Below are 25,801 nucleotides of genomic sequence, written 5' to 3'. Positions count from 1 at the left end.
TTGGCAACTCCTAGAAGGCAGCAGTGAAGGTCACTTACCACAGATCTTTACTGCTGCTTTCACCACTGCCGCAGATCCCGCTGCTGCCTACGCCTATCCTGCTGCGATCGCCAGTTCCGCCACCATCCTAAACTGCTCCGGTACCCGCAGCCATCTCCCCCCCCCCCCCCACTCTGCCCAACATCCAGGGGCGGGCAGAGCGGGGATTTAAACTGTAACCCCGCCTCCAACTGCCATTGGTCGGGTAGTCCTAACCAATCAATGGCAGGGGATAGGAGGAGGCTGCCTATCTTTCAGGATGATCGGGGATGTCTCCGACATCTCCGATCATCTCTATTTTCTGGGCTATCGGGTCATCAGAGACCCGATCAGCCCAGAATCGCTAATCTGAATTGATCAGCGGTTTGCGGTGAGCGCCGATATGGGGGGACCTTAGGACCCCCCTCGGTGATATGCTGGGATACCTGCTGAACGATATCAGCAGGCATCCCGGTCCGGTCCCCGCCCGGCAAGCGGCAGGAAGAACACAGAGCGTATGGAAACGGGGGCGTATGGGTACGCCCTGCATCCTTAAGGGGTTAATAGCATTACATTCACTGCAACAGAGAGGGAATACTTTTAACAGCTACAGTGGATAGAAAAATCTACACACCCTTTTAAAGTATTCCTTCTCGGTTGCAGAGAATGCTATGCTATTTATTCTAAAACGGTATCATCCATGTTAAGAAAAAAATATAAAAAGTTTGCTGCCCCAGAACCTAATAACTGGTTGTGTCACTCTAGTCTGTAGCCCTGTAATCAGACAATTGTTATAACTTGAGATTAGTCTTTAACTCGCAAAAAAACCTTTTAGAAACACTCCAGGAATTTTGTTTCTTCTATAGTGCAACATAAGCTATTATATACATTGCTCAAAAAAAAAAAAAAAAATAAATAAAGGGAACACTTAAAACAACACAATGTAACTCAATCACAAGTCAATCACACTTCTGTGAAATCACACTGTCCACTCAGGAAGAAACACTGATTGACAATCAATTTCACATGCTGTTGTGCAAATGGAACAGACAACAGGTGAAAATTATAGGCAATTAGCAATATACCCGCAATAAAAGAGTGGTTCTGCAGGTGGTGACCACAGACCACTTCACAGTTCCTATGCTTCTTGGCTGATGTTTTGGTCACTTTTGAATGCTGGCAGTGCTTTCACTCTAGTGGTAGCATGAGGCAGAGTCTACAACCCACACAAGTGGCTCAGGTAGTGCAGCTCATCCAGGATGGCTCATCAATGTGAGCTGTGGCAAGATTTGCTGTCTGTCAGCATAGTGTCCAGAGCATGGAGGCGCTACCAGGAGACAGGCCAGTACATCAGATGTGGAGGAGGCCAACAACCCAGCAGCAGGACCATTACCTCCGTCTTTGTGCAAAAAGGAGCAGGAAGAGCACTGCCTGAGACCTGCAAAATGACCTCCAGCAGGCCACAAATGTGCATGTGTCCGCTCAAACAGTCAGAAACAGACTCCATGAGGGTGGTATGAGGGCCCGACCTCCACAGGTGGGGGTTGTGCTTACAGCCCAACACCATGCAGGACGTTTGACATTTGCCAGAGAACACCAAAATTGCCAGATTTGCTACTGGCGCCCTGTGCTCTTGACAGATGAAAGCAGGTTCACACTGAGCACATGTGACAGAATCTGGAGACGCCATGGAGAATGTTCTGCTGCCTGCAACATCTTTCAGCATGACCGGTTTGGCGGAGGGTCAGTAATGGTGTGGGGGTGGCATTTCTTTGGGGGGGCCACACAGCCCTCCTTGTGCTTGCCAGAGGTAGCCTGACTGCCATTAGGTACCGAGAGGAGATCCTCAGACCCCTTGTGAGACCATATGCTGGTGCGGTTGGCACTGGGTTCCTCCTAATGCATGACAATGCTAGACCTCATGTGGCTGGAGAGTGTCAACAGTTCCTGCAAAAGGAAGGCATTGATGCTATGGACTGGCTCGCACGTTCCCCAGACCTGAATCAGATTGAGCACATCTGGGACATCATGTCTCGCTCCATCCACCAACACCACAGACTGTCCAGGAGTTGGCAAATGCTTTAGTCCATGTCTGGGAGGACATCCCTCAGGAGACCATCCGCCACCTCATCCGGAGCATGTCCAGGCGTTGTAGGGAGTTCATACGGGCACATGGAGGCCACACACTACTGAGCCTCATTTTGACTTGTTTTAAGGACATTACATCAAAGTTGGATCAGCCTGTAGTGTGGTTTTCCCACTTTGATTTTGAGTGTGACTCCATATCCAGACCTCCATGGGTTGATAAATTTGATTTCCATTGATCATTGCTGTGTGATTTTGTTTTCAGCACATTCAACTATGTAAAGACGAAATTTCATACGATTAATTAATTCAGATCTAGGATGTGTTATCTTAGTGTTCCCTTCAATGCAGTTAGAGGGCGATTTATCAGATCGCTTCTTTCACTTTTAAAGAGGCCTGTGAAAAATTAAAGAAATTGATTGGTTGCTATGGGCAACTGCACTCTTCCTCTGCACAGGTTTTGATAAACCTCCCCCTTCGTGAAATTTAATGATTATTGTCGCAAAAGAGTCATACATGCAACTACCCTTTTTTCCTGCAACTTTTTGATCTTCAAGCTCACAAAGGGAAAAAAAAAAAAAAAAAAAGAAAAGTTGCTTACTAGAGATGAGCGAAGTTACAGTGATTCGATACAAACTTCTCGGCAGTTGCTGACTTTATCCTGCATAAATGAGTTCAGCTTTCAGGTGCTCCGGTGGGCTGGAGACTCTCTCCTAGGACTGTATCCACCTTTTCCAGCCACCAGAGCACCTGAAAGCTGAACTAATTTAAGCAGGATAAAGTCATCAACTGCCGAGCCGAGAAGTTTGTGACAAACCGAATCACTGTAACTTCGCTCATCTCTATTGATTACCAAAGCAAAAAGTAAGTTTGAGCTTGCAGTGGTCAGAGATTTATCATGTGCAAGAGTCGCATCGCATGAAAAACACCACCAAATGTACTCCAGCTCAATCATGGAGCAGAAAAAGCCACTACCAAAGCAAAAAAGTAAAATAAATTGCTTGCGTTCAACAAATCAACAGGCTGCAACCAGTTGTTCAATAAGTCGCACAAAATTAAAAACGAAACAATATAGAACACATAGGTAAACATTGATAAATGTCCCCCTATATGTTCTTGTGTATGCCTTATGCTTACCTGTGGGGACCCCCCCGAATATGCCGGGGGAAAAAAAAGTGAATATTCAATCCTGGATCTCTCCTTAATTTAAACACTACACCTGGTGATCTAATAACCAGCCTGACGCTCTGATGAGTGGAATGGGTGGGGGTTTGGGGGGTAGTTTACAGGGGAAAATTTATCAATGTTTGTGTGGGTGATTTTTTTTTTTTCCCCACCCTTTGTGTGGCATCCAAACTATTGCATGGCATATATGCTAAATAGGGTTCTAGTACACCCATTGGTATGGTTCCTCTGCTGCAACAGATTCCGAGTCTTCACTGACCACAGCAAAAGACACCCCACTTGATTTTGACAGATATACAGAAGTCTAGAGCAAATAGTCTAGTAGTGATGCTTTCTTCTTCCAAGTGCATTTTTAAAGAGATGACTGTGGTGTGTGTTGAGTATTTGAAGTTTTTATGCTGTCATTTTCTAATCACCTGTAGTGTTCCTATGATGCCTCCAGCATCCCACTCTGGTCCCCGGCTACAAGCCTCTTCCTTTCAGAAATCACGGTGTTTGGGCCCAGGAATATCACACTGCCATTCTGAAGCAGAATGCTGCAGTCAGCACAACACTCTGGGCCCCAGCATCACGATATCTGGAAAAGGAGTGTAGCCTGGAACCGGAGCGGGACACTGGAGGCACCGCAGGAATGCTGGAGGGGTGTAATTTTTTACATGCAGTTAACTGCCAAAGTTTTAATCCCCCTTCCCCTGGATAACCCCTTAGTGTGGCAGGCCAGCAAGAAATTTGAAGCAGCCATGACATTATAGATTTGCACAATTTTCTTACACATTACGCAGTTTACTAAAACTGTGTAAAAACTTGAAGAACCTGGACTTAGATGCTGCAGTGGCTACCTCAGAGGGTGCGATAGAAATGCTGTAATACACAAAAAAAAAAAAAAAAAAAAAAAAAAAAAAAAGTAAACAAATAAAACACAAGAGGTATGTGATCAGTCCTACTAAGCTGCTCTTAAGGATACACTAAATCATTTATTAATTTATTGAGTAACCACTGGTCCTGTTTAAATAAAGTGGATTATGACTACTGCAGATTTAGACTTCCACCTAGATTCTTTCTTTCTTGCATGTCACCAATGACACTGAGGTATTTGGTCCTGATTTTAGCACTCTTTAGATAGTTTTTATTTTCAGACTAAAGGTAGGGATAAAATCTGACCCAAGAAATAAGTTTTTAATTTATTTATTTATTTCCCAGAATTCACTGGCAAATCATGTGGCAAGGGAACCACCCCTACAAACAGAGCCACAAGACACGTTGACATACAGGAATCTGCAGACAGGAGATTCTTCACATGGCGAACAGGATGAGGAAAGCAACCATGAGACAGAAAAGTCCCATAGCTTCAGAGAGAGCAAAGCCCAAGATGGCGTATGAGAACAGCTGCTGCTTAAGAGATGGGTTCCTGCAGAACAAAAATTAAAGAGAAAATATTACATTCTGAAAAAGGTCAAGGAGACACACAATACGAAAATATATGCATTGTTATAGTCTTACTCATATAGAACATTTGACATGTCATGAAGACACGTCAAAAGTTTTGATTGGACTGGATCTATAATCAATGCGCCCATCTCCTGCAATGAGTCCAAGGAAAGGCCGATTGCACCTCACAAGACCTTATGTAGAGATTGGTAGGGCTCCGACAAATTACAACTTTTGACATCTTAAAAGTTTTTAGATGACAGTAACGCTTTAACATTAAAAACTTAACATATTACAATGCACACATCAGTATTCTGCCTGTTTTATTCTTACCACTCCCATTCTGCTTACTTCACCCGCACTTACCTCTTGGTACAGGCTGGAAGTGCAGGTAACACTAATGATAACTATACTTGCCTACCCCTGAACCATGGTCCCATTAGTCTTTAATCTGGCGGCAAGCTTGGTGCACGGCAGGAGTACACCGACGTCAACGCTGCTGCTTTCCATGCGGTGATGTTCGTGTGCTCCTGCCATGCACCAAGCTTGTCGCCAGAATAAAAAGCATAAGTCGAACAGGACCATGGATCTGAGCTAGGTTGGTTCTGTTCATTAGTGTCACCCGCACTACACGCATGTACTAACATGTTAGTGTGGGAGACACTGATGACAGATTGTGTGCAATTCCCTAATCTACTGTAATTAACCCTCCCTCCTGCAACAAGCTTAGGCTTCTTTCATGATGTTAGGGCAGCCCAGGGGAATAGCGGGAGATAGAGATATATATATATATATCACCGTTTTTCTCCTGCTGCAAAATAATGGCGCCCAAAGCATCCCATTATAGTAAAAGGGATCCATCAGGATCAGTTATTGCCCGTTATTTCCCATCCCGAAAACGGTTGTTAAAGGCTGGAGGAGGAAAGGATAGGGGGGAAAAAAAAAAAAAAAGAAAAGCCTAACTGGTTTAGGGGCAGGGTACAATGGCAATGTGAAAATAGCCTTAAATGGGCACTGTCAAATACAAAAACTTTTTATATGTTGTATTTCTTGGCAAACAAAATTTTTATATATACTTAAGAACATTTTATTTCCTTTCATAGAAATCATGGCTTATAAAATCATCAGCGAGGGTGGGCTAATACTCCTGTGGTCTCTGTCTGATAGCACTCCTCTATGCTCTCTCCTGTCCTATATCCTGTCCTGTATATATTTTGCCAAGATGTACAGCATATTAAAAAAAAAAAGAAAGGTTTTTGAATCTGACAGTGTCCATTTAAGTGATGAGAAGTTATTGGCTCCCCACATCTAAAGGATGCATATCATTTCCCAAAGTTTTACTTTATGTACAAGATAACAGAAAGATCAGAGAACTTCCCATCTCTTACCAACATTTAACAGCCTCTTTGGACTAAATGGAACATCCCATACCATGCTCTGTTCATAAAATTACCACTTAGTACTGATTTATCACTCTGTCTTATAGCAAGATTCTTTGCTGCCCATAGGAAACTATCAGCCAAGGCAGAGCTCTGGTTGCTTTGGGCAACAAAGGATCTTCATATGACAGCTTAATAAATCTTCCCTTTATTCCTTATTGGGCTTTTACAGTGGTTTGAATTTTTTAACCCATTAAAAAGGAGGAATAGTCCAGTGCAGAAGAACTTATCCCCTATCCTAAGGGATACAATCCTTAGATTGCATACACTGAACAATGCTATGCCATAGCATTGATCAGTGTTATCTGTGCTTGATTTCTCCAGCCTGCATAGCTTGGCTGGAGCATCAAGGCACAGATCGGACAGCAAGGAGGAAGGTAAGGGCCCTCGCGCTTTCTGTTCAGCTGTTAGCTTGCTGAGCTACATGGGATGTGTTCTCTCCCATTTTAGAGACCGCAATCCACTTTGATCATAGCGTCTAAAGGGTTAGTACTGGACATCAGCAGATCAGTGATGTCTGGTATTAGCCGTGACCATGTCCGGTGAAAGCAACTGGGACCCACTGGGTATGAAGCACGCCCAGCTCCTGAGGGCACTTAAACTGGAGCGGGCTTAGGACGTAAAAATATGTCCATTGTCGTTAAGGACGCAGGGCGTACCTGTACACCCTTGTCCTGTTACCGGGGTTTGAAGTGTGCTCACATGCGACTATCCTAAATAATTTCTTTGTCTGTGCCACACATTTTATGGTGAAATTAAATGAAAGGCGTCATTACAAAGTACAATCGGTTGTAAACAGAGCCACATACGTTTATAACATTAACCCCTTAAGGACCGAGCCCTTTTTCACATTAAGGACCAGAGCATTTTTTGAACATCTGACCACTGTCACTTTAAACATTAATAACTCTGGGATGCTTTTAGTTATTCTGATTCCGAGATTGTTTTTTCGTGACATATTCTACTTTAACTTAGTGGTAAAATTTTATGGTAACTTGCATGCTTTCTTGGTGAAAAATCCCCAAATTTGATGAAAAAAAAAAAAAAAAGAAAATTTAGCATTTTTCTAACTTTGAAGCTCTCTGCTTGTAAGGAAAATGGATATTCAAAATATATTTTTTTTGGGTTCACATATACAATATGTCTACTTTATGTTTGCATGATAAAATGTATGAGTTTTTACTTTTGGAAGACACCAGAGGGCTTCAAAGTTCAGCAGCAATTTTGAAGTTTTTCCCAAAATTTTCAAACTCACTATTTTTCAGGGACCAGTTCAGTTTTGAAGTGGATTTGAAGGGTCTTCATATTAGAAATATCCCATAAAAGACCCCATTATAAAAACTACACCCCCCAATGTATTCAAAATGACATTCAGTAAGTGTATTAACCCTTTAGGTGTTTCACAGGAATAGCAGCAAAGTGAAGGAGAAAATTCAAAATCTTCATTTTTTACACTCATGTTCTTTTAGACCCAATTTTTTGCAAGGGGTAAAAAGGAGAACATTTTTACTTTTATTTGAAACCCAATTTCTCTCGAGTAAGCACATACCTCATATGTCTATGTTAATTGTTCGGCGGGCACAGTAGAGGGCTCAGAAGGGAAGGAGCGACAAATTGTTTTTGGGGGGCATGTCACCTTTAGGAAGCCCCTACGGTGCCAGGACAGAAAAAAAAAAAAAAAAAACACATGGCATACCATTTTGGAAACTAGACCCCTCGGGGAATGTAACAAGGGGTAATGTGAACCTTAATACCCTACAGGTGTTTCACGACTTTTGCATATGTGAAAAAAATTATTATTATTTTTTTTACCTAAAATGCTTGTTTCCCAAAATTTTTACATTTTTAAAAAGGGTAATAGCAGAAAATACCCCCCAAAATTTGAAGCCCAATTTCTCCCCGAGTACAGCGATACCCCATATGTGGCCCTAAACTGTTGCCTTGAAATACGACAGGGCTCCAAAGTGAGAGCGCCATGCGCATTTGAGGCCTAAATTAGGGACTTGCATAGGGGTGAACATAGGGGTATTCTACACCAGTGATTCCCAAACAGGGGGCCTCCAGCTGTTTTAAAACTCCCAGCATGCCTAGAGTCAGTGGCTATCTGGCAATACTGGGAGTAGTTTTGCAACAGCTGGAGGCTCCGTTCTGGAAACAGTGGCGTACCAGACGTTTTTCATTTTTATTGGGGAGGGGGACATGTGTATATGTAGTGTTTTTTACATTTTGAGTGGAGTGTTTTTAGGGTACAGTCGCGCGGGCGGGGGTTCACGGTAGTTTCTCGCTGGCAGCTTGAGCTGCAGCAGAAAATTTGCCGCAGCTCAAACTTGCAGTCGGATACTTACTGTAATCCTCCGCCCATGTGAGTGTACCCTGTACGTTCACATTGGGGAGGGGAGGACATCCAGCTGTTGAAAAACTACAACTCCCAGCATGTACGGTCTATCAGTGCATGCTGGGAGTTGAAGTTTTGCAACCGCTGGAGGCTCCGTTTTGGAAACAGTGATGTACCAGACGTTTTTTATTGGGCAGGGGTGGGGGGCTGTGTAGGGGTATGTGCATATGTAGTGTTTTTTACTTTTTATTTTATTTTGTGTTAGTGTAGTGTAGTGTTTTTAGGGTACAGTCACACGGGCGGGGGTTCACAGTAGTTTCTCGCTGGCAGTTTGAGCAGCGGCAGAAAATTTGCAGCCGGATACTTACTGTAATCCTCCGCCCATGTGAGTGTACCCTGTACGTTCACATTGGGGGTTGAGAAACATCCAGCTGTTGCAAAACTACAACTCCCAGCATGTACGGTCTATCAGTGCATGCTGGGAGTTGTAGTTTTGCAACAGCTGGAGACACACAGGTTGTGAAACACCGAGTTTGGTAACAAACTCAGTGTTTTGCAACCAGTGTGCCTTCAGCTGTTGCAAAAGCTACAACCCCCAGCATGTACGGACAGCGGAAGGGCATGCTGGGTCTTGTAGTTATTCAACAGCCGGAGGCATACTACATTGGCTGGGGATGCTGGGGATTGTAGTTATGCAACAGCTGGAGACACACTGGTTTGCTACTTAACTCAGTGTGCCTTCAGCTGTTGCAAAACTACAACTCTCAGCAGTCACCGACAGCCAACGGGCATGCTGGGAGTTATAGTTATGCAACCACCAGATGCACCACTACAATTCCCAGCATGCACTTTACCTGATTGTGCAAGCTGGGAGTTGTAGTTATACAACAGCTGAAGGTACACTTTTCCATAGAAAAATGTGCCTCCAGCTGTTGCAAAACTACAAGTCCCAGCATGCCCATAAGGGCATGCTGGGAGTTGTGGTGGTCTGCCTCCTGCTGTTGCATAACTACAGCTCCCAGCATGCCCTTTTTGCATGCTGGGAGCTGTTGCTAAGCAACAGCAGGAGGCTGTCACTCACCACCTGCTGCTGCTCCAGGATGCCGCCGCACAGGTCAGTCCCTCGCCACCGCCGTCGCTCCTGGGGCCCCGATCCCAACAGGGACGCTGGGGATCGGGGTCCCCAGCACCCGGGGTCTTCTGCCCGCACCCGCTCAAGTCCTCCGGAAGAGGGGCGGAGCGGGTTGCGGGAGTGACACCCGCAGCAGGCGCCCTTATTCGCCGTCCGGTTTCCCGGCTGACCAATCAGGGCGATCGTGAGGTGGCACCAGTGCCACCTCACCCCTGCTGGCTCTGGCTGTTCGGGGCCGTGTCTCACTGGAGACCCGATTGACCCGGAATCCGCCGCAGATCGCTGGACTGAATTGTCCAGCGATCTGCGGCAATCGCTGACATGGGGGGGGGGGGGGGGGGGGGGGGTATAATGACCCCCCTGGGCGATATGCCGGGATGCCTGCTGAACGATTTCAGCAGGCATCCGGCCCCGGCTCCCCTCCGGCTAGCGGCGGGGGCCGGAAATGCTCAGGGCGTATCCATACGCCCTCGGTCCTTAGGGACTTGGAAACGGGGGCGTATGGATACGCCCTATGTCCTTAAGGGGTTAAGAAACCACCCAAAAACCATAATATACCACGGTTTTGCGCATGGGGTGAAGAAAAAAAAGAAGATAAAATACACGACATACAACCAGTTTCTTCATATTCTTCACATTGAAAACCGTATGTTTAAAAAAATAAAAAAATACACACACACACACACACACACACACAACGATGTGAATGCACCCTTAGATTGGGGACCTGAAAACCTCTAGGTTACATCTCAACTTGAAAACAGGATTTGATCTATAATTTTATAGTCAAATATTTTTAGTTTTGTCAACATAATTTTAGTATGTCAAATAAGGGATATTTCTGTTGCTTGATTATTGTCACATAGTAGATGTACAGTACTGACAACCTAAAATAAAAGTAGCTCCTTGTTACTTTACCTGGCATATCCAATAATGAGGCTGCCAAACACTGTACCAATACCAGCACCAGATCCAGCCACTCCTACAGTGGCAGCTCCAGCACCAATGAATTTTGCAGCAGTATCAATGTCCCGGCACACGGCGCTGCTCTGAATTCCCCGAGCTGGAACTAGTGCCATCTGCTGGAAACACATGCAAAAAAAGTGTTTGAGGGAGAAATTAACATCCAAATGGCCCATACCATAGTTTCTACATTTTTACCCCCTAAATTAAATATATTTTTAAGTCTTATTTCCTATAATTGGTCAATTTAATCCACATATCTTATGCCATATTAATAAATTTTGTCAAGCCCAGTTTTAATCCATTTAAGAATCTAGGAGCCAGCAGAAAAATGTTAGGAACAAACCAGGGTAAGGTGCAGCTCAAATTCACGTACCTACAACCGGAGGTGTCTGTCTATATCTATTACCCATAGAATAGGAGAAATCAAATATGCAAAAAAGAGGCAGTTCTCTAGGTTGTCAGGATATTTTTTTATACGTAGAGCATAAAATAGAAAATATATACAGTTAAAAAGGTATAATATATAATATATATATATATATATATATATTCAGGAAGCAACACTGATTGACAATTAATTTCACATGCTTTTGTGCAAATGGAACAGACAACAGGTGGAAATTATAGGCAATTAGTAAGATACCCCCAATAAAGAAGTGGTTCTGCAGGTGGTGACCAGACCACTTCTCAGTTCCTATGCTTCCTGGCTGATGTTTTGGTCACTTTTGAAACCTGGCAGTGCTTTCACTCTAGTGGTAGCATCAGACAGAGTCTACAACCCACACAAGAGGCTCAGGTAGTGCAGCTCATCCAGGATGGCACATCAATGAGAGCTGTGGCAAGAAGGTTTGCTGTGTCTGTCAGTGTAGTGTCCAGAGCATGGAGGCGGTACCAGGAGAAGCGGAGGGCTGGAGGGCAACAACCCAGCATCAAGACCGCTACCTCCACCTTTGTGCAAGGAGGAACAGGAGGAGCACTGCCAGAGCCCTGCAAAATGACCCCCAGCAAGCCAAAAATGTGCATGTGTCCACTCAAACGGTCAGAAACAGACTATGAGGGCCCAATGTCCACAGGTGGGGGTTTTGCTTACAGCCCAACACCATGCAGGATGTTTGGCATTTGCCAGAGAACACCAAGATTGGCAAATTAGTCACTGGCGCCCTGTGCTCTTCGCAGATGAAAGCAGGTTCACACTGAGCACATGTGACAGAATCTGGGGACACCGTGGAGAATGTTCTGCTGCCTGCAACATCCTCCAACATGACCGGTTTGGCGGTGGGTCTGTAACAGCCCTCCATGTGCTTGCCAGAGGAAGCCTGACTGCCATTTGGTACCGAGATGCGATCCTCAGACCCCTTGTGAGACCATATGCTGGTGCGGTTAGCTCTGGGTTCCTCCTTATGAAGACAATGCTAGACCTCGTGTGGCTGGAGTGTGTCAGCAGTCCCTGTAAGAGGAAGGCATTGATGCTATGGACTGGCCCGCCCGTTCCCCAGACCTGAATCTGATTGAGCACATCATGTCTCGCTCCATCCACCAACACCACAGACTGTCCAGGAGTTGGTGAATGCTTTAGTCTGTCTGGGAGGACACCCCTCAGGAGACCATCCGTCACCTGATCAGGAGCATGCCGAGGCGTTGTAGGTCATACGGACACACACACACACACGCGCCTGTAGTGTGGTTGATAAATTTGATTTCCAATGATAATTTGTGTGATTTTGTTGTCAGCACATTCAACTATGTAAAGACGAAAGTATTCCATACAATTAGTTCATTCAGATCTAGGATGAATCTTCGTGTTCCCTTTATTTATTTTTTTGAGCAGTGTATAAATACACATGTTATAAGAGTAGCAATAGTATATTCTTCAATATGAATAAATTGTTATTGTTGGAAGTAATTGAGCTATTCCTACCAACAATAATTTCTTCATATTGTAGAATATACTATTGCTAATAATAATAAAATAAAATACACACACACACTGGGTACTCCGACTATTTCATTATATTTTTCTATTCCATGTTATGTTATGTGATATTTTTATCACACATTACAGAGGCTGGCTCTCGGCGATCTGACAAAGGATCCCTGGAGCAGGGCAGTGGCAGGTGCTGAGGGTTGGCATGGCTCTTTTCAGCATCCTGTTTCAAGCTAGCCCTCAGCACCAGTCACAGCCCTGCTCCCGGAATTATACCGGATCTCGGGAGCGTCGCCATGACATGTACTGAGGAAAGCCAAGCTTGTGGTAATCATGTACAGTAGCTCACTGACATCATGTCACCTAATGGCAGAGGACATCTTCAAAGCGGGAACTACTTCCAGCAGGGGGAGTTGCTCAATTATCTCAGGAACCATGCTAAGTTTATAGCTTATTGCATAAATTTAGAAACAGGATTATTAATAACAAAAAAGACCTTTAAGTGAGTTATCTTTACTTGTCTGCATAACCTAGAATGGCATCTGGGATGCTGGTAAATACCAATCTACTAACCATTTCTCATTGGGAATCACAGTAGTGCTTTAAGTATCCGATAGGTGCGGGTCCAAACTCTGGGACCTCGACCGGCGATCGCGGTGGGGGCGTTGCGGGGCATTATCGGCAAGATAATTGCCGAAACCGATAATGCCCAAAATCGTGATTATCGGCAAAATCGATAATCGGTCGATCCCTAGTAGAAAGTTTAGGAAATCATACCTGCTCTGTCTTGACTACAGACTGGTTCATCAGGGTGGCGGAGAGGGGTCTGCAGAGGAGGCAAGCTCCATTCCTCACCTTTAAAAAATAATATATAATGTATTTTTAAAAGTTACATATAACAGCAAACTCAAACACTGAATACACAAAAGGTAACAAGTCAGTGTAATATGCTACAAACATGCCATAAGTGGAGGTAAACAGTCATCTAATCATTGAGCCTGTGATAATATCCTCCTGAATACTACAAAGTTAGTCATAAATATTATATAAAACGTCATCTGGATTTACTTTCATTTTTTTACATGTATTTTGTTCAGTATTTCTAGCCAAAATCATGAGTCGAGCAGAAACCCAAAAACTAAAGTGGGGAGACTTGTAACTTTTGGATGACCAAAAGACTACGCACATGGTTGGACAACAATCTGGGCCAAGATTTATAAGTGAGCCTGTAACCAAAGCTGTCTGGTTGTCCATAGAATCCAATCAGTGCCCAACTTAGGGCTGGGCGTTATGACCAAATGTATGTATCACGGTATTTTTGTAACTTTTGGCAGTTCCACGGTATTTCCTCCTCCTCTACCCCCCTCCCCCCAATTAATTATCAGCCCAGCGCTGCGCCCATCGGGGTAAATACTCACAAGTAACCCGCAAGTGCTGCCCTCCTCGTGCTGTTTGTTGCGGCCGCCGGGGCTGACACTCTATACTGTGCAGTATCCCTATGCCTGGGCTTCAAAAGGTAAATAAATTAAACTAACGCATGTTCCGACGTCGGCGACATTCCCGTCCCAAAGAAGCAGATAAGGCCGGTACCGGACTAACTGGAGGTAAGATAAAGTTTATTTTGTTCATTTTTTTGCAGCCCGGACATAGGGATACAGCATAGAGCAGTGGTCTTCAACCTGCGGACCTCCAGATGTTGCAAAACTACAACTCCCAGCATGCATCCTGAGAGTTGTAGTTTTGCAACATCTGGAGGTCCGCAGGTTGAAGACCACTGGTATAGAGTGTCAGCGCCGGCAGCCGCAACAAACAGGAGGATGAGGAGGGCAGCGCTTGCGGGTGTTATGTCAGTATTTACCCCGATGGGGACAGCGCTGGGCCGATAATTGGGGGGGGAGGCAGAACAGCGCTCGCGGGCAACATATGATTAGTTCCCCGATGTGGGGACAGCGCAGCGCTGGGGTGATTCATTCATTCCTGAGGGGGAGGGGCCAAACCGGTATTGCATTATTGGTTAAAATTTATATCATGCAGCACAAAAATGTCGGTATGGACCGGTATACCGCCCAGCCCTAGTTCAACTTTTATAGCTTAGGCTACTTTCACACTTCCATTGTGACCCAGTCGTAATGGGTCTGTTAGACTTTTTTTTTTTTTTGCCATTAATGGCCATTATCAGGACAGGTGACAACGGGCACGGCCGGTTCCCATTTATTATAATCTGGTCCATTGTTTTACAGGAGTATAGCGGGAGAAAGACTGCATGAACTACATTTTTCTCCTGCTATACTCCAATTTGCAATGGCCGGTGTACTACAGCAGTGTGAAAGTAGCCTAAATGAGTTCTGGGAAAGTTGAGATTGGGCAACACCAGACAGTTTTGTTTTCAGAAAAATTGATAAGTCTGGACCCTGATGTTTACATGGGTCATACTGCAGCTGATGGGTGACAGAAGGATTAGGAATATTGTACAGACATACAAAAATTGTTGGTACCCTTCCATAACCCCTTGAGGACACAGCCAATTTTCATTTTTTGGGATTTTTGTTTTTCCTCTTTGCCTTTTAAGAAGCATCACAGCATAGACAGCAGAGGAAGGCGTCCCGCCGAAACACCTCCTGTAACCTGACACTATGAATAAATATTCACCTCTTCTGCAAACCTGGCGAGTGCTAGGCCTTTCTTAATATACACTGATCTTTTCTTGCCACGTGCACCAGCTACGAGAGCGCCAACCACTATGTTTCACATTTATGGGAAAACTGTCAGGGACATGTTTGTTACTGTACAACTTTCCTATTCTGGCGCCTATAACTTTCTCATTTTCCTGAATACACTGCTGTATGAGGCTCAGATTTTGCAGTGATCTGTAGTTTTTATCAATACCACTTTTGCATATGTAGGACTTTTTTTTAATCAATTTTTATTCCATTTTTTCTGGGATATTATGTGAGCAAAAATCTCTTGTATATCAAAGAGGCCCCATGAGGTGCAGTGAAATAGTGCTGTCTAGTAGCTAAGGGTTTGTTCACATTGACATTATACAAAGCTCTGTCCCAATGATGGGAATTTAGCAGTGCATGCACAATTTTTTTTCTCTGCTAAACTCTAAGTTACCGGATCCCTAACAGACCTCATTCAACTCAATGGGATCCATCTGGACCCAGTGGAGTCTGTTGTGCTCAGACCCATTTTTTTGGGGCCGTTTCGCTCTTTTTTTGTGTGTGCCAAATGGCCCCAAAATGCGTCTGAGCTCTTAACAGAACAGAGCATACTGTCAGTGTGAACTTATCACTGAGCTGGAATCCAGCTTAGGTTAAGTGCAGGGATTGCTGCTGAGACTATGAAAACTGGATTATCTTTCAGTGATTATGTTTTGCCTTTGTATATTCTACTTGTCATTGGCCCTGTATGTCTAGGCCTACCAAGAGGGCATCATCAGTGGTTACCTGGAAGTAGGATTGGATGGTGAGGATCAGGAACATTTGCAAAGCAAGAAAACCGCTCTAGTGAAATCAATAATTCTGTAATCTTAAAGAGCACTCAGAGGTTTACACAGCTCCCGCTATATGTAGAAGTTCTCTTCAGAAATGGATGCATAGCTTATCACTGAAAGGACACTGACTCCAAGGCTAGGTTCACACTATGGAATTTCCGCCTGCAATTCCGCTTTGAAATTGCAGGCAGAAATTCCGCTTACTTAAATGTATAGTGTAGTGAATGGGTTTCCGTTCACAAATTCTCACTTGGGAATTTGTGAAGCGGAATTTGTGAACGGAAAATCAGCTTTAAAATTTCTGCCTGAAGAATGGCATTGCTCCGGGGACTGATTATTAATGGGGTGCCGCGTGCATGATCCTGGGGTCCCCAGCTGCGGGACTTCCGCGATCAGGCATCTTATCCCCTATCCTTTGGATAGGGGATAAGATGTTTAAGCACCGGCGAACCCCTTTAAATCAATGAACTGCAGCGGCTTCTGCGGGGCCAGAGACCACCGCCACTTCTCTCCCCCTGCCTGTCCTGGGGTCCTCCCTAGTCTAACCACCACCTCCGCTGCCCCATTGCCTCCCCCATCCTCGGTTTTATAATTACCTGTTCCCGGGGCCCACGCTACTTCCGGTACTGGCTGCGTCCTGAGCTGTCACTGTGTGCACCGACGGTGACGTCGCTTTGAGGACGTCACTCGTCATTGCGCTGCACAGCACGCAAGATGCCGCAGGACGTCGCCAGATCCAGAAGTATCGGATAATATCGGCCAAACCGATAATCGGTCGATCCCTACTCAGAATCTCCAGGCGGAAATTTTCTGCCCGGAGATTCCGTAGTCTGAACCAAGAACTAAACCCCTTCTGCTTCTTCCCTGAACTGCAACTCTGCTCCATTTAAAAGGATTAGGGCTGAGATAAATGACCAGCATAAATTTCCTTTATATCCTCCCATTTGGGTGTCAGTTTCTATTCTGTCTGTCATCCCTATGTTCTGGGTGTCCCTATCTCACTGGATTCAAATATTTGCCTGTTCTTTTGGATGAGTAGGTGTGGGTGCATCACCATCACATTTTCCTGCGAAACATCTTGTTACCCGACAAGGAGTAGTGCTTTCAGGGGGGGAGGGTTGCTACTTTTATTTCTCTGGCTCTCGCAGCGATATGTTCCTGTGGGACCTGCACTGTGTTTCTGCTAGGGATCGGCCGATAATCACGATTTTGTGCATTATCGGTATCGGCAATTACCTTGCCGATAATGCCCCGCCCCCCGCGACTGCACCCCCCACCGTAGTGCTGGGCGGTATACCGGTATGAACCGGATACCGTTTTTTTCTCCCACTGTATTCCCCCACCCTCCGAGTCAATAAAAAAAAAAAAAAAAAAAAAATTTAAAAAAATTATTTTTTTTTTTTTAAAACTTACCCGTAATGGGGGTGGTCCGGGCCATCCATCCTTCCTGTAGTGTCAGGCGGCATTCCGGGTGGAGGGTGAACCGGTCCGGGCTGTCCTTCTCCGGGGGTGCTCTTCTCCACTCCGGGCAGGCTCCGGCCTAGTACGCTGCATAGATGCCGCTACGCCGTGACGTCAGGGGCGCCACTGCACACGGGCGTCACTGCGCAGTGGCGTCTATGCTGTGTTACTAGGCCAGAGCCTGCCCGGAGTGGAGAAGAGCACCCCCGGAGAAGAAGGACAGCCCGGACCGGTTCACCCTCCACCCGGAATGCCGCCGGAAACTACAGGAAGGATGGATGGCCCGGACCACCCTGACAGGTAGGAGGAGAGAAGCGGGTGGTGGCGGCCTATGGCACCGCAAAAGCCACTGCAGTGCATTGATTTAAAGCGCCCGCTTTAAATCAATGATCTGCAATGGTGTCACGGGGGGATAAATAGCCGATAACTTATACCGATATTCCGCTATAAATTATCGGCTATCGGCCCTAACCTCCACCGATTATCGGCCCTAAAAAAAAAAAAAAAAAAAAAAAAAAAAAAAAAAACATCGGTCGATCCCTAGTTTCTGCCACTAATTTTCTGTTTGATTTTATGTTCATACTCTACTTTCATTGTTATGTATATGTTTTTGCATATACTGTATATACTCGAGTATAAGCCGACCCGAGTATAAGCCGAGACCCCTAATTTCAACCCATAATCCCAGGAAAAGTTATTGACTCGAGTATAAGCCTAGGGTGGGAAATACATCATCCCCCCCCCCCCCTGTCATCATCCAGACCCCCGTCATCATCCAGACCCGTCATTAACATCCTCATCATCATCACCGCCTGTCATCATCCAGACCCTCATCATCATCATCATCATCATCATCACCACCTGTCATCATCCCCTTGTCATCATCCCACACATCCCCCCCCCTTCATCATCCCCTTGTCATCATCCCACACATCCCCCCCCCTTCATCATCCCGTCATCATCCCACACATCCCCCCCCCCCTTCATCATCCCCTTATCATCCCACACATCCCCCCCCCTTCATCATCCCCTTGTCATCATCCCACACATCCCCCCCCCTTCATCATCCCCTTGTCATCATCCCACACATCCCACACATCCCCCCTTCATCATCCCCTTGTCATCATCCCACACATCCCCCCCCCTTCATCATCCCCTTGTCATCATCCCACACATCCCCCCTTCATCATCCCCTTGTCATCATCCCACACATCCCCCCTTCATCATCCCCTTGTCATCATCCCACACATCCCCCCTTCATCATCCCCTTATCATCCCACACATCCCCCTTCATCATCCCCTTGTCATCATCCCACACATCCCCCCCTTCATCATCCCACACCCCCCCCCCCCTTCATCATCCTCTTATCCGCCCTCGGTGGTCTTCAACCTGCGGACCTCCAGAGGTTTCAAAACTACAACTCTCAGCAAGCCCGGGCAGCCACCGGAGTTGTAGTTTTGAAACCTCCGGAGGTCCGCAGGTTGAAGACCACTGCGGCCTTCGACATCATCCAGCCCCCTCTCACCCCCTTTAGTTCTGTACAGTACTCACCTCCGCTCAGCGCTGGTCCGGTCCTGCAGGGCTGTCCGGAGAGGAGGTGGTCCGGTGGGATAGTGGTTCCGGGCTGCTATCTTCACCGGGGGCGCCTCTTCTCCGCGCTTCCGGCCCGGAATAGAGGCGTTGCCTTGACAATGACGCAGAAGTACGTTGGCAATGAACGCACCTCTGCGTCGTTGTCAAGGCAACGTGACTATTCTGAGGCCGGGCCCAAAGCGCTTAGAAGAGGCCTCCCCAGTGAAGATAGCAGCCCGGAACCACTATCCCACCGGACCACCTCCTCTCCGGACAGTCCTGCAGCACCGAGCGGAGGTGAGTACTGTACAGAATTAAAGGGGGGTGAGAGGGGGCTGGATTATGTCGAAGGCCGCAGTGGTCTTCAACCTGCGGACCTCCGGAGGTTTCAAAACTACAACTCCCAGCAAGCCCGGACATCCGATGGCTGCCCGGGCTTGCTGGGAGTTGTAGTTTTGAAACCTCTGGAGGTCCGCAGGTTGAAGACCACTGCGGGTGGAGAGTTCACTCGAGTATAAGCCGAGGGGGGTGTTTTCAGCACGAAAAATCGTGCTGAAAAACTCGGCTTATACTCGAGTATATACGGTATGATCTTTTTATGGCCTTGACTTAGTCTGCACTTCTGTACTATTTGTGCTCATTATTAATAAAACTGGGCTTAGAAAAATAAAAAATTCAGAGAAAGGTTGATTCTTCGCATCAGCAGTTGCAGTCCCAGCAGACCAACCCCCCCCCCCCCCCCAGTAATGGCATTTCCAAGCAATTTTTCGTTACTTAAGAAGTAGATCTTGACTAAAATGTCCTACCCTTTTGTTCCTACAGCAATAAGTAAAATGGGATTTGGTGGGATTTAAGCTGCAGTAACTCAGCACAACCACTAACTACACAATGTACTGAGCCATCTGCTTCCAGCAATATTTTTCTGTGCATTCTTAATTGAAAGGCATTTTCTGGGCAAACTTTGTTGTTTACTTAACCTCAAGTTATATTATCAATATATGATCAGCATGTGCAAACAACCGGAACCGTCACTAATAAGGCTGCTTTCACACTATAAAATTCATCCGTTAAAAGATCAGTTATAAACGTCCGTTAGAAAAGCTTTAAGAACGGACGTTGACCCCTTAACGACCACTGATGTAAATGTAAGTCCTGGTTTGGCGGTACTTCGCGCACCAGGATGTACATTTACGTCCCGTGTATGACCGCGAGCATGGGAACGGTGCTCGCGTCATACACGGCAGGTTCCGGCTGCTATCAGCCAGTAATGGCCGACATCCACGATGAGGCAGATGTCCACCATTAATCCATCAGATGCCGTGATCAGTATAGAAAATAGAAGATCGGATCGCCTGCAGCGCTGCCGCGGGGATCTGATCATCTGTGATGGGGGACGGAGGTCCCCTCACCTGCCTCCGTCTGTCTCCTGCTCTGGTCAGAGATTGAGCAGACCAGAACAGAAGATAGCCAATAATACTGATCAGTGCTATGCCCTATGTATAGCACTGAACAGTATTAGCAATCAAATGATTGCTATAGATAGTGCCCTATGGGGACAAAAAGTGTAAAAAAAATACATAAAGTTAAAAAAAATAAAAAAAATAAAAGTCCAAAAATGCTGCTTTTTTGTCACATTTTAGTTAAAAAATTTATCTTAAAGTTTTATATATGCAAATGTGGTATCAATAAAAAGTACACATGATGGGGCAAAAAAAATGAGCCCTCATACCGCCCTATATATGGAAAAATGAAAAAATTCTAGGTGGTCAAAATAAGGAGATTTTAGATTACTGATTTTGTACAAAAAGTTTAAATTTTTTTATTTTTTTTAAGCGGTACAAAAATATAAAAGTATCTAGCCATGGGTATCATTTTAATCGTATTGACCCACAGAAGAACACACGTCATTTTTTACCGTAAAGTGTACAGTGTGAAAACAAAACCCTCCGAAATGTGCAAAATTGTGGTTTTCATTTCAATTTCCTCCCTGAAAAGGTTTTATTACAAAGTACAATTGGTCATGCAAAAAACAAGCCCTTATATGGGTCTGTAGATGAAAATATAAGAGTTATGTATTTAAGAAGGCGAGGAGGAAAAAAACGAAAACGGTTGGCCTGGTCCTTAGGGGGTTAAACGTCCGTTACAAAATCCCATTCACATCTATGGGATTTTTTTATTGTCAGTTATGACCAGTTATAGCCCGTTATGAATGACGGAAGAAAAAACGGCACATGCACACATTTTTCTTCCGACACAAGAAACTGGTAAATTAACAGCTGTTATTTTTAACATTGAAGTCTATGGCAAACGGATGAGCCTTTATGTCATCCGTTTGCACCCGGTTTATAATATCCATTATTCCTTCTGAATATGCTCAGAAGGGGTGACATCAGCAGACTCCTGCAGTGCTGAGGGACTACTACTACCACCATCATGATGGGATCAGTAATTCCCTTGCTGCAGGAGTCTGCATTACTGTTTGTAGTACAACCCCCAACATGGAACAGACTCTGTTCCATGATGGGGGTTGTAGTACAGCGGCTGAGGGATTGATCGCACCGGGTCTCACTTCTGAGACTCGATGCAATTAGAAGTTATTAAACAGGGGAGTGGACGGCATACTTTCATTTTAAATTCCCCGCAGGGAGCCCTGGATGGCTGGTACTGAGGAGCCATTCAGGGCTCCCGGTGGGTTTTTCCAAATAGAAGCACTGCGGTGAGGATAGAGAGGTGATAGATAGAGAGGTGATAGATAGAGAGGTGATAAAGAGACACACACATAATATATATATATATATATATATATATATATATATATATATATATATATATATATATATATATATATATATATATATATATATATATATATATATATATATATATACATACATACATACATATATATACATATATATACATATATATATATATATATATATATATAGTCGCTGGGGAGTATATACATCTCTTGCCCCCAACCCCCTCCGCAGCGCATTTATATATCTTGCCCCCCCCCCCCCCCACAGCGCTATGAATGAAAAGTATTCAACAGCAGAGCATATGGCTGTTGCTGAAAGAATACTTGCCATTCATTGCGCTGCAGAGGCATCTGTATATAGATGCACTGCAGGGGTCAGACATATATCCATATGTCTGGCCCCCACAGCGCTTCTATAATCATATGCCTTGGCAGTGCTATAAATGAAAAGTATTCTACAGCAGCGCTCTTCATTCATAGCACTGCGGGTCAAGATATATATAGAAGCGCTGCGGGGGTGAGAAGCGAGACCCAGTGCGATCAATCCCTCAGCCTCTGTACTACAACCCACATTATGGAACAGAGTGTTCCATGATGGGGGTTGTAGTACAAACACTATTGTAGTCTCCCCAGCCACTGGCAGACTCCCGCAGCCGGGGGAACTACATCCATCATGGATAGAAGTCTGTTCCATGATGGGAGTAGTAGTAGTCCCCGCTGTGGGAGTCTGTAGGCAGAAGTGTTAAAACGGCTGTACAGGAGGGAAGTTATAATGGGTCTTAACAGATGAATATTTATTCAGCCGTTAGCACCCGTTATTACACAGAAAACAAATGCTTAATAATGGATGAATGCTCATAGTGTGAAAGGAGCCTAAGCTGTTTAGCAGAGCTCTGGCCCCAGCATACAGTGAAAGAGCTGGAGGCAGACAGCTCCATGCATTGTGTGGTGGTTGTGCTGGGTTACTGCAGCTCAACTCCCATTGAAGTGAGTGAGCTGCAGTAAACCAGAACAACCACTACACTGTACGGCGCTGTCTGCCTTTAGCTCTGTTTCGCCATGTATGGAGGATCTGTGCTTCTGACAAGCAACTGTTCAGCAGGGGTGCTGTGTTACTCCACCAGTGTGCCTTTGGCTGTCCGCATGCTAGGAGTTGTAGTTTTGCAACACCTGGAGGCACACTTGTTCGGAAACAATGTAAAAGAATCACCCAAATAAAAATATAAAGCACTTACCAAGGATGGGTTGGACATAAGCCGGACACAAGCGTACATTTTGCTGGTAAAGTGGACGGACTGATTGCAAAAAAAAAGTAGCTGTCAAAGAAGAAAGATACATTAAATGTCTCTACACTCCTACAGGACACTAATTGTGGATCAGTTTGTGGCAACTAATACAGTATCAGGGTGGATCACAGATGCACAATACAAGGACAAGTGTAGCAGATGACTGGCATCCATCAGGACAACAGCCAGGTTGGGCACAAACTACTTATGATCCAGGAAGCACACATCATGGTAGATATTAAAGGGGAAAAATTATATCTATCTCAACTGGCTCTAGGAAGTTATACAGATTTGTAAATTACTTCTATTAAAAAAAAAAAATCTTAATCCTTGCAGTAATTTTCAGCGGCTGAAGTTGACTTGTTCTTTTCTTTCTAACCACAGTGCTCTCTGCTGACACCTCTGCTTGTCTCAGGAACTGTCCAAAGCATTAGAGGTTTGCTATGGGGACTTGCTCCTACTCTGGACAGTTCCTGAGACAAGCAGGTGTCAGCAGAGAGCAGTGTGGTCAGACAAAAGAACTCCTCAACTTCAGCAGCTGATAACTACTGGAAGGATTAAGATTTTTTTAATAGAAATAAATTTACAAATCTGTTTAACTCTCTTGAGCCCAAAACAAAATAAAGTGTGCCTCCAGTAGTGGCAAAACTACACCTCCAGGCATGCTGAGAGTTGTAGTTTTGCAACAGCAGGCACCCTTGTTGGGAAACTGACAAAAAAAAAAAAAAAAATTATATATATATATATATATATATATATATATACACATACACACACACACACACACACACACACACACACACACTCCGCAGGCTGCACACTGCATTGACAGGGACATGCACAAGGTCATATTCCCCGCACCAGCACCCGGGACTGTGACAGCACGCAGCCCACTACACACACTCGGTCACTTCCCCCATACGAGCGCAAGAAGCCGCCCACAGCCCCTCTACTGCTCCCATACCGGCAGAGCCGGAGATACACTGCTGCAGCGCAGGGCCTCACCTTGGCGGGGAGAGAATGAAGGAGCGAGACAACACTGCGCACGCGCCTACACCCGCCTTTGACAGAAGTGTATGCGCATGTCTGTTCTGCCAGAGAGGCTGCAAATAAAAGCCCAGAGACCGCTAGCTGAGGTGATTATTTACAGCGACACCTAGTGGATGGGAGAATAGAGAGTGCGCAGGATTGGACGAACGTCAGACCAGGTGACGTCATCGCGCAGTCACACACCTTTCACACTGACTTTCACAGATGGCAATGACGGGCGAGACGGGTGAAGGTTATTCACACCCGGCTGTGTGTGTTCTGCTTATAGCAGGAAACATATTTAATGTGTTATATATAATACACAGACTGTACTGTGCTTATAAAACAGAAGGGGGAATTTCTGATACTTCGGCGGTTGTTGTCTGGTGTAGAAAAGTTGCAAGTTTTGCACAAGTCCTTGGTTTGCACAAAAATGTGCGACTTTTTACCATTTGCTGCCCTTTATTCCACTTTAAAGCAAGTTGGGTTCAGCTTAGCATAAAAGGGGGCATAGTCATTGCACACGCCAGATTTACAATATAAACTAATGAGCTTATTTGTGTAGTTAAGTTGTATTGCATTTTTTTGCACCAAAGTTATCATTTTGTTGCACGGCATATCTAAGTTTGGCTGTTTTGACTTTCTGGAGTCACCACAGGCAGTTTTCTTAGTGTTGTCCTGGCTTGCATAGATTTTCAACTTTTGAAGAGTAATTTGTGCAACATATTTTTGCCTTTTCAAATAGTTGCTTGTTGTAAAGTTGTGACCACTGCACTTTCATGACTAAATGGTTATCTCACATAGAATACTTTTGCTTTCTAGTCTATTACAATTGTCGCACAACGGCTCGATAATTTCCCCCATTGTAGCTGAATTCTGTGCAAACTCTGAGTTAGTGTAGTTTTTATAGCACAGCATGCGGGCAGCTGCTGCAGTACCTGATTCATTACCTGCGCGGTTTAACAAATCCACTGAACCCTAAGGCTACAGCATTTCACTATAGAGTGTTGTAATGATTGCCAAGCAGTATTTTTTCCTTAAAGGAAAACTGTCACATATTTTCTCCTGCACTATCCACAGGTATTGGTGGATAGTGCGGAAGACGATGATTAAAACGAGCCATACCTTGGTCTGATCCGCGCAGCTGTTCGCCCGCAATTGTAGTTTTAATCTCTGTTTATATCCTGCTGTAACTGGCATAGGCGGTGCTTCTGCGGGCTAACGGACACTGACGTCAGCGCCGCTCATGAATATTCATCCCTCCTGTTCTCCCTCTCTTCGCTGCTCCTAACCAGAGGGAGAGATGAATATTCATGAGCGGCGCTGACGTCAGTGTCCGTTAGCCCGCAGAAGCACCGCCTTTGCCAGTTACAGCAGGATATACACAGAGATTAAAACTACAATTGCGGGCGAACGGCAGCGCGGATCAGACCAAGGTAGGGCTCGTTTTAATCAGCGTCTCCCGCACTATCCACCCATACCTGTGAATAGTGCGGGAGAAAATATGTGACAGTTTTCCTTTAAGAAATAATGTAAATACATTCAATTGATGAAGCATAGCTACTATAACTGTAGGTTTCACCTGTATAGTGTCACCGCTACTTTATTCCGGCCATAGACATCTTATCCCCTATCCCAGGGGTAGGTGACCTTTTGGTAGTGCTGTTCCCAAATTTCTTTCGA

The 25,801-nt window shown here is 45.0% G+C and overlaps 1 protein-coding gene across 1 annotated transcript; it reads right to left on the bottom strand.

The window, feature by feature from the left end:
• Positions 1–4,457: 4,457 nt before the first annotated feature.
• Positions 4,458–24,162, bottom strand: ATP5MC2 (ATP synthase membrane subunit c locus 2). Its single transcript, XM_056555212.1, has 5 exons — positions 24,095–24,162; positions 23,039–23,119; positions 13,290–13,367; positions 10,541–10,704; positions 4,458–4,696 (listed from the first exon to the last, which is right to left on the bottom strand). The coding sequence occupies exons 2-5, from the start codon at positions 23,075–23,077 to the stop codon at positions 4,582–4,584; spliced, it is 396 nt and encodes a 131-aa protein (XP_056411187.1). The 5' UTR covers positions 23,078–23,119; positions 24,095–24,162; the 3' UTR covers positions 4,458–4,581.
• Positions 24,163–25,801: the final 1,639 nt, after the last annotated feature.

Source organism: Hyla sarda, chromosome 2, assembly GCF_029499605.1.
Source record: "Hyla sarda isolate aHylSar1 chromosome 2, aHylSar1.hap1, whole genome shotgun sequence".
Lineage (NCBI taxonomy): Eukaryota > Metazoa > Chordata > Amphibia > Anura > Hylidae > Hyla > Hyla sarda.
The sequence above is the reverse complement of the archived record's forward strand: the minus strand, read 5'-3'. Positions and strand labels throughout refer to the sequence as shown.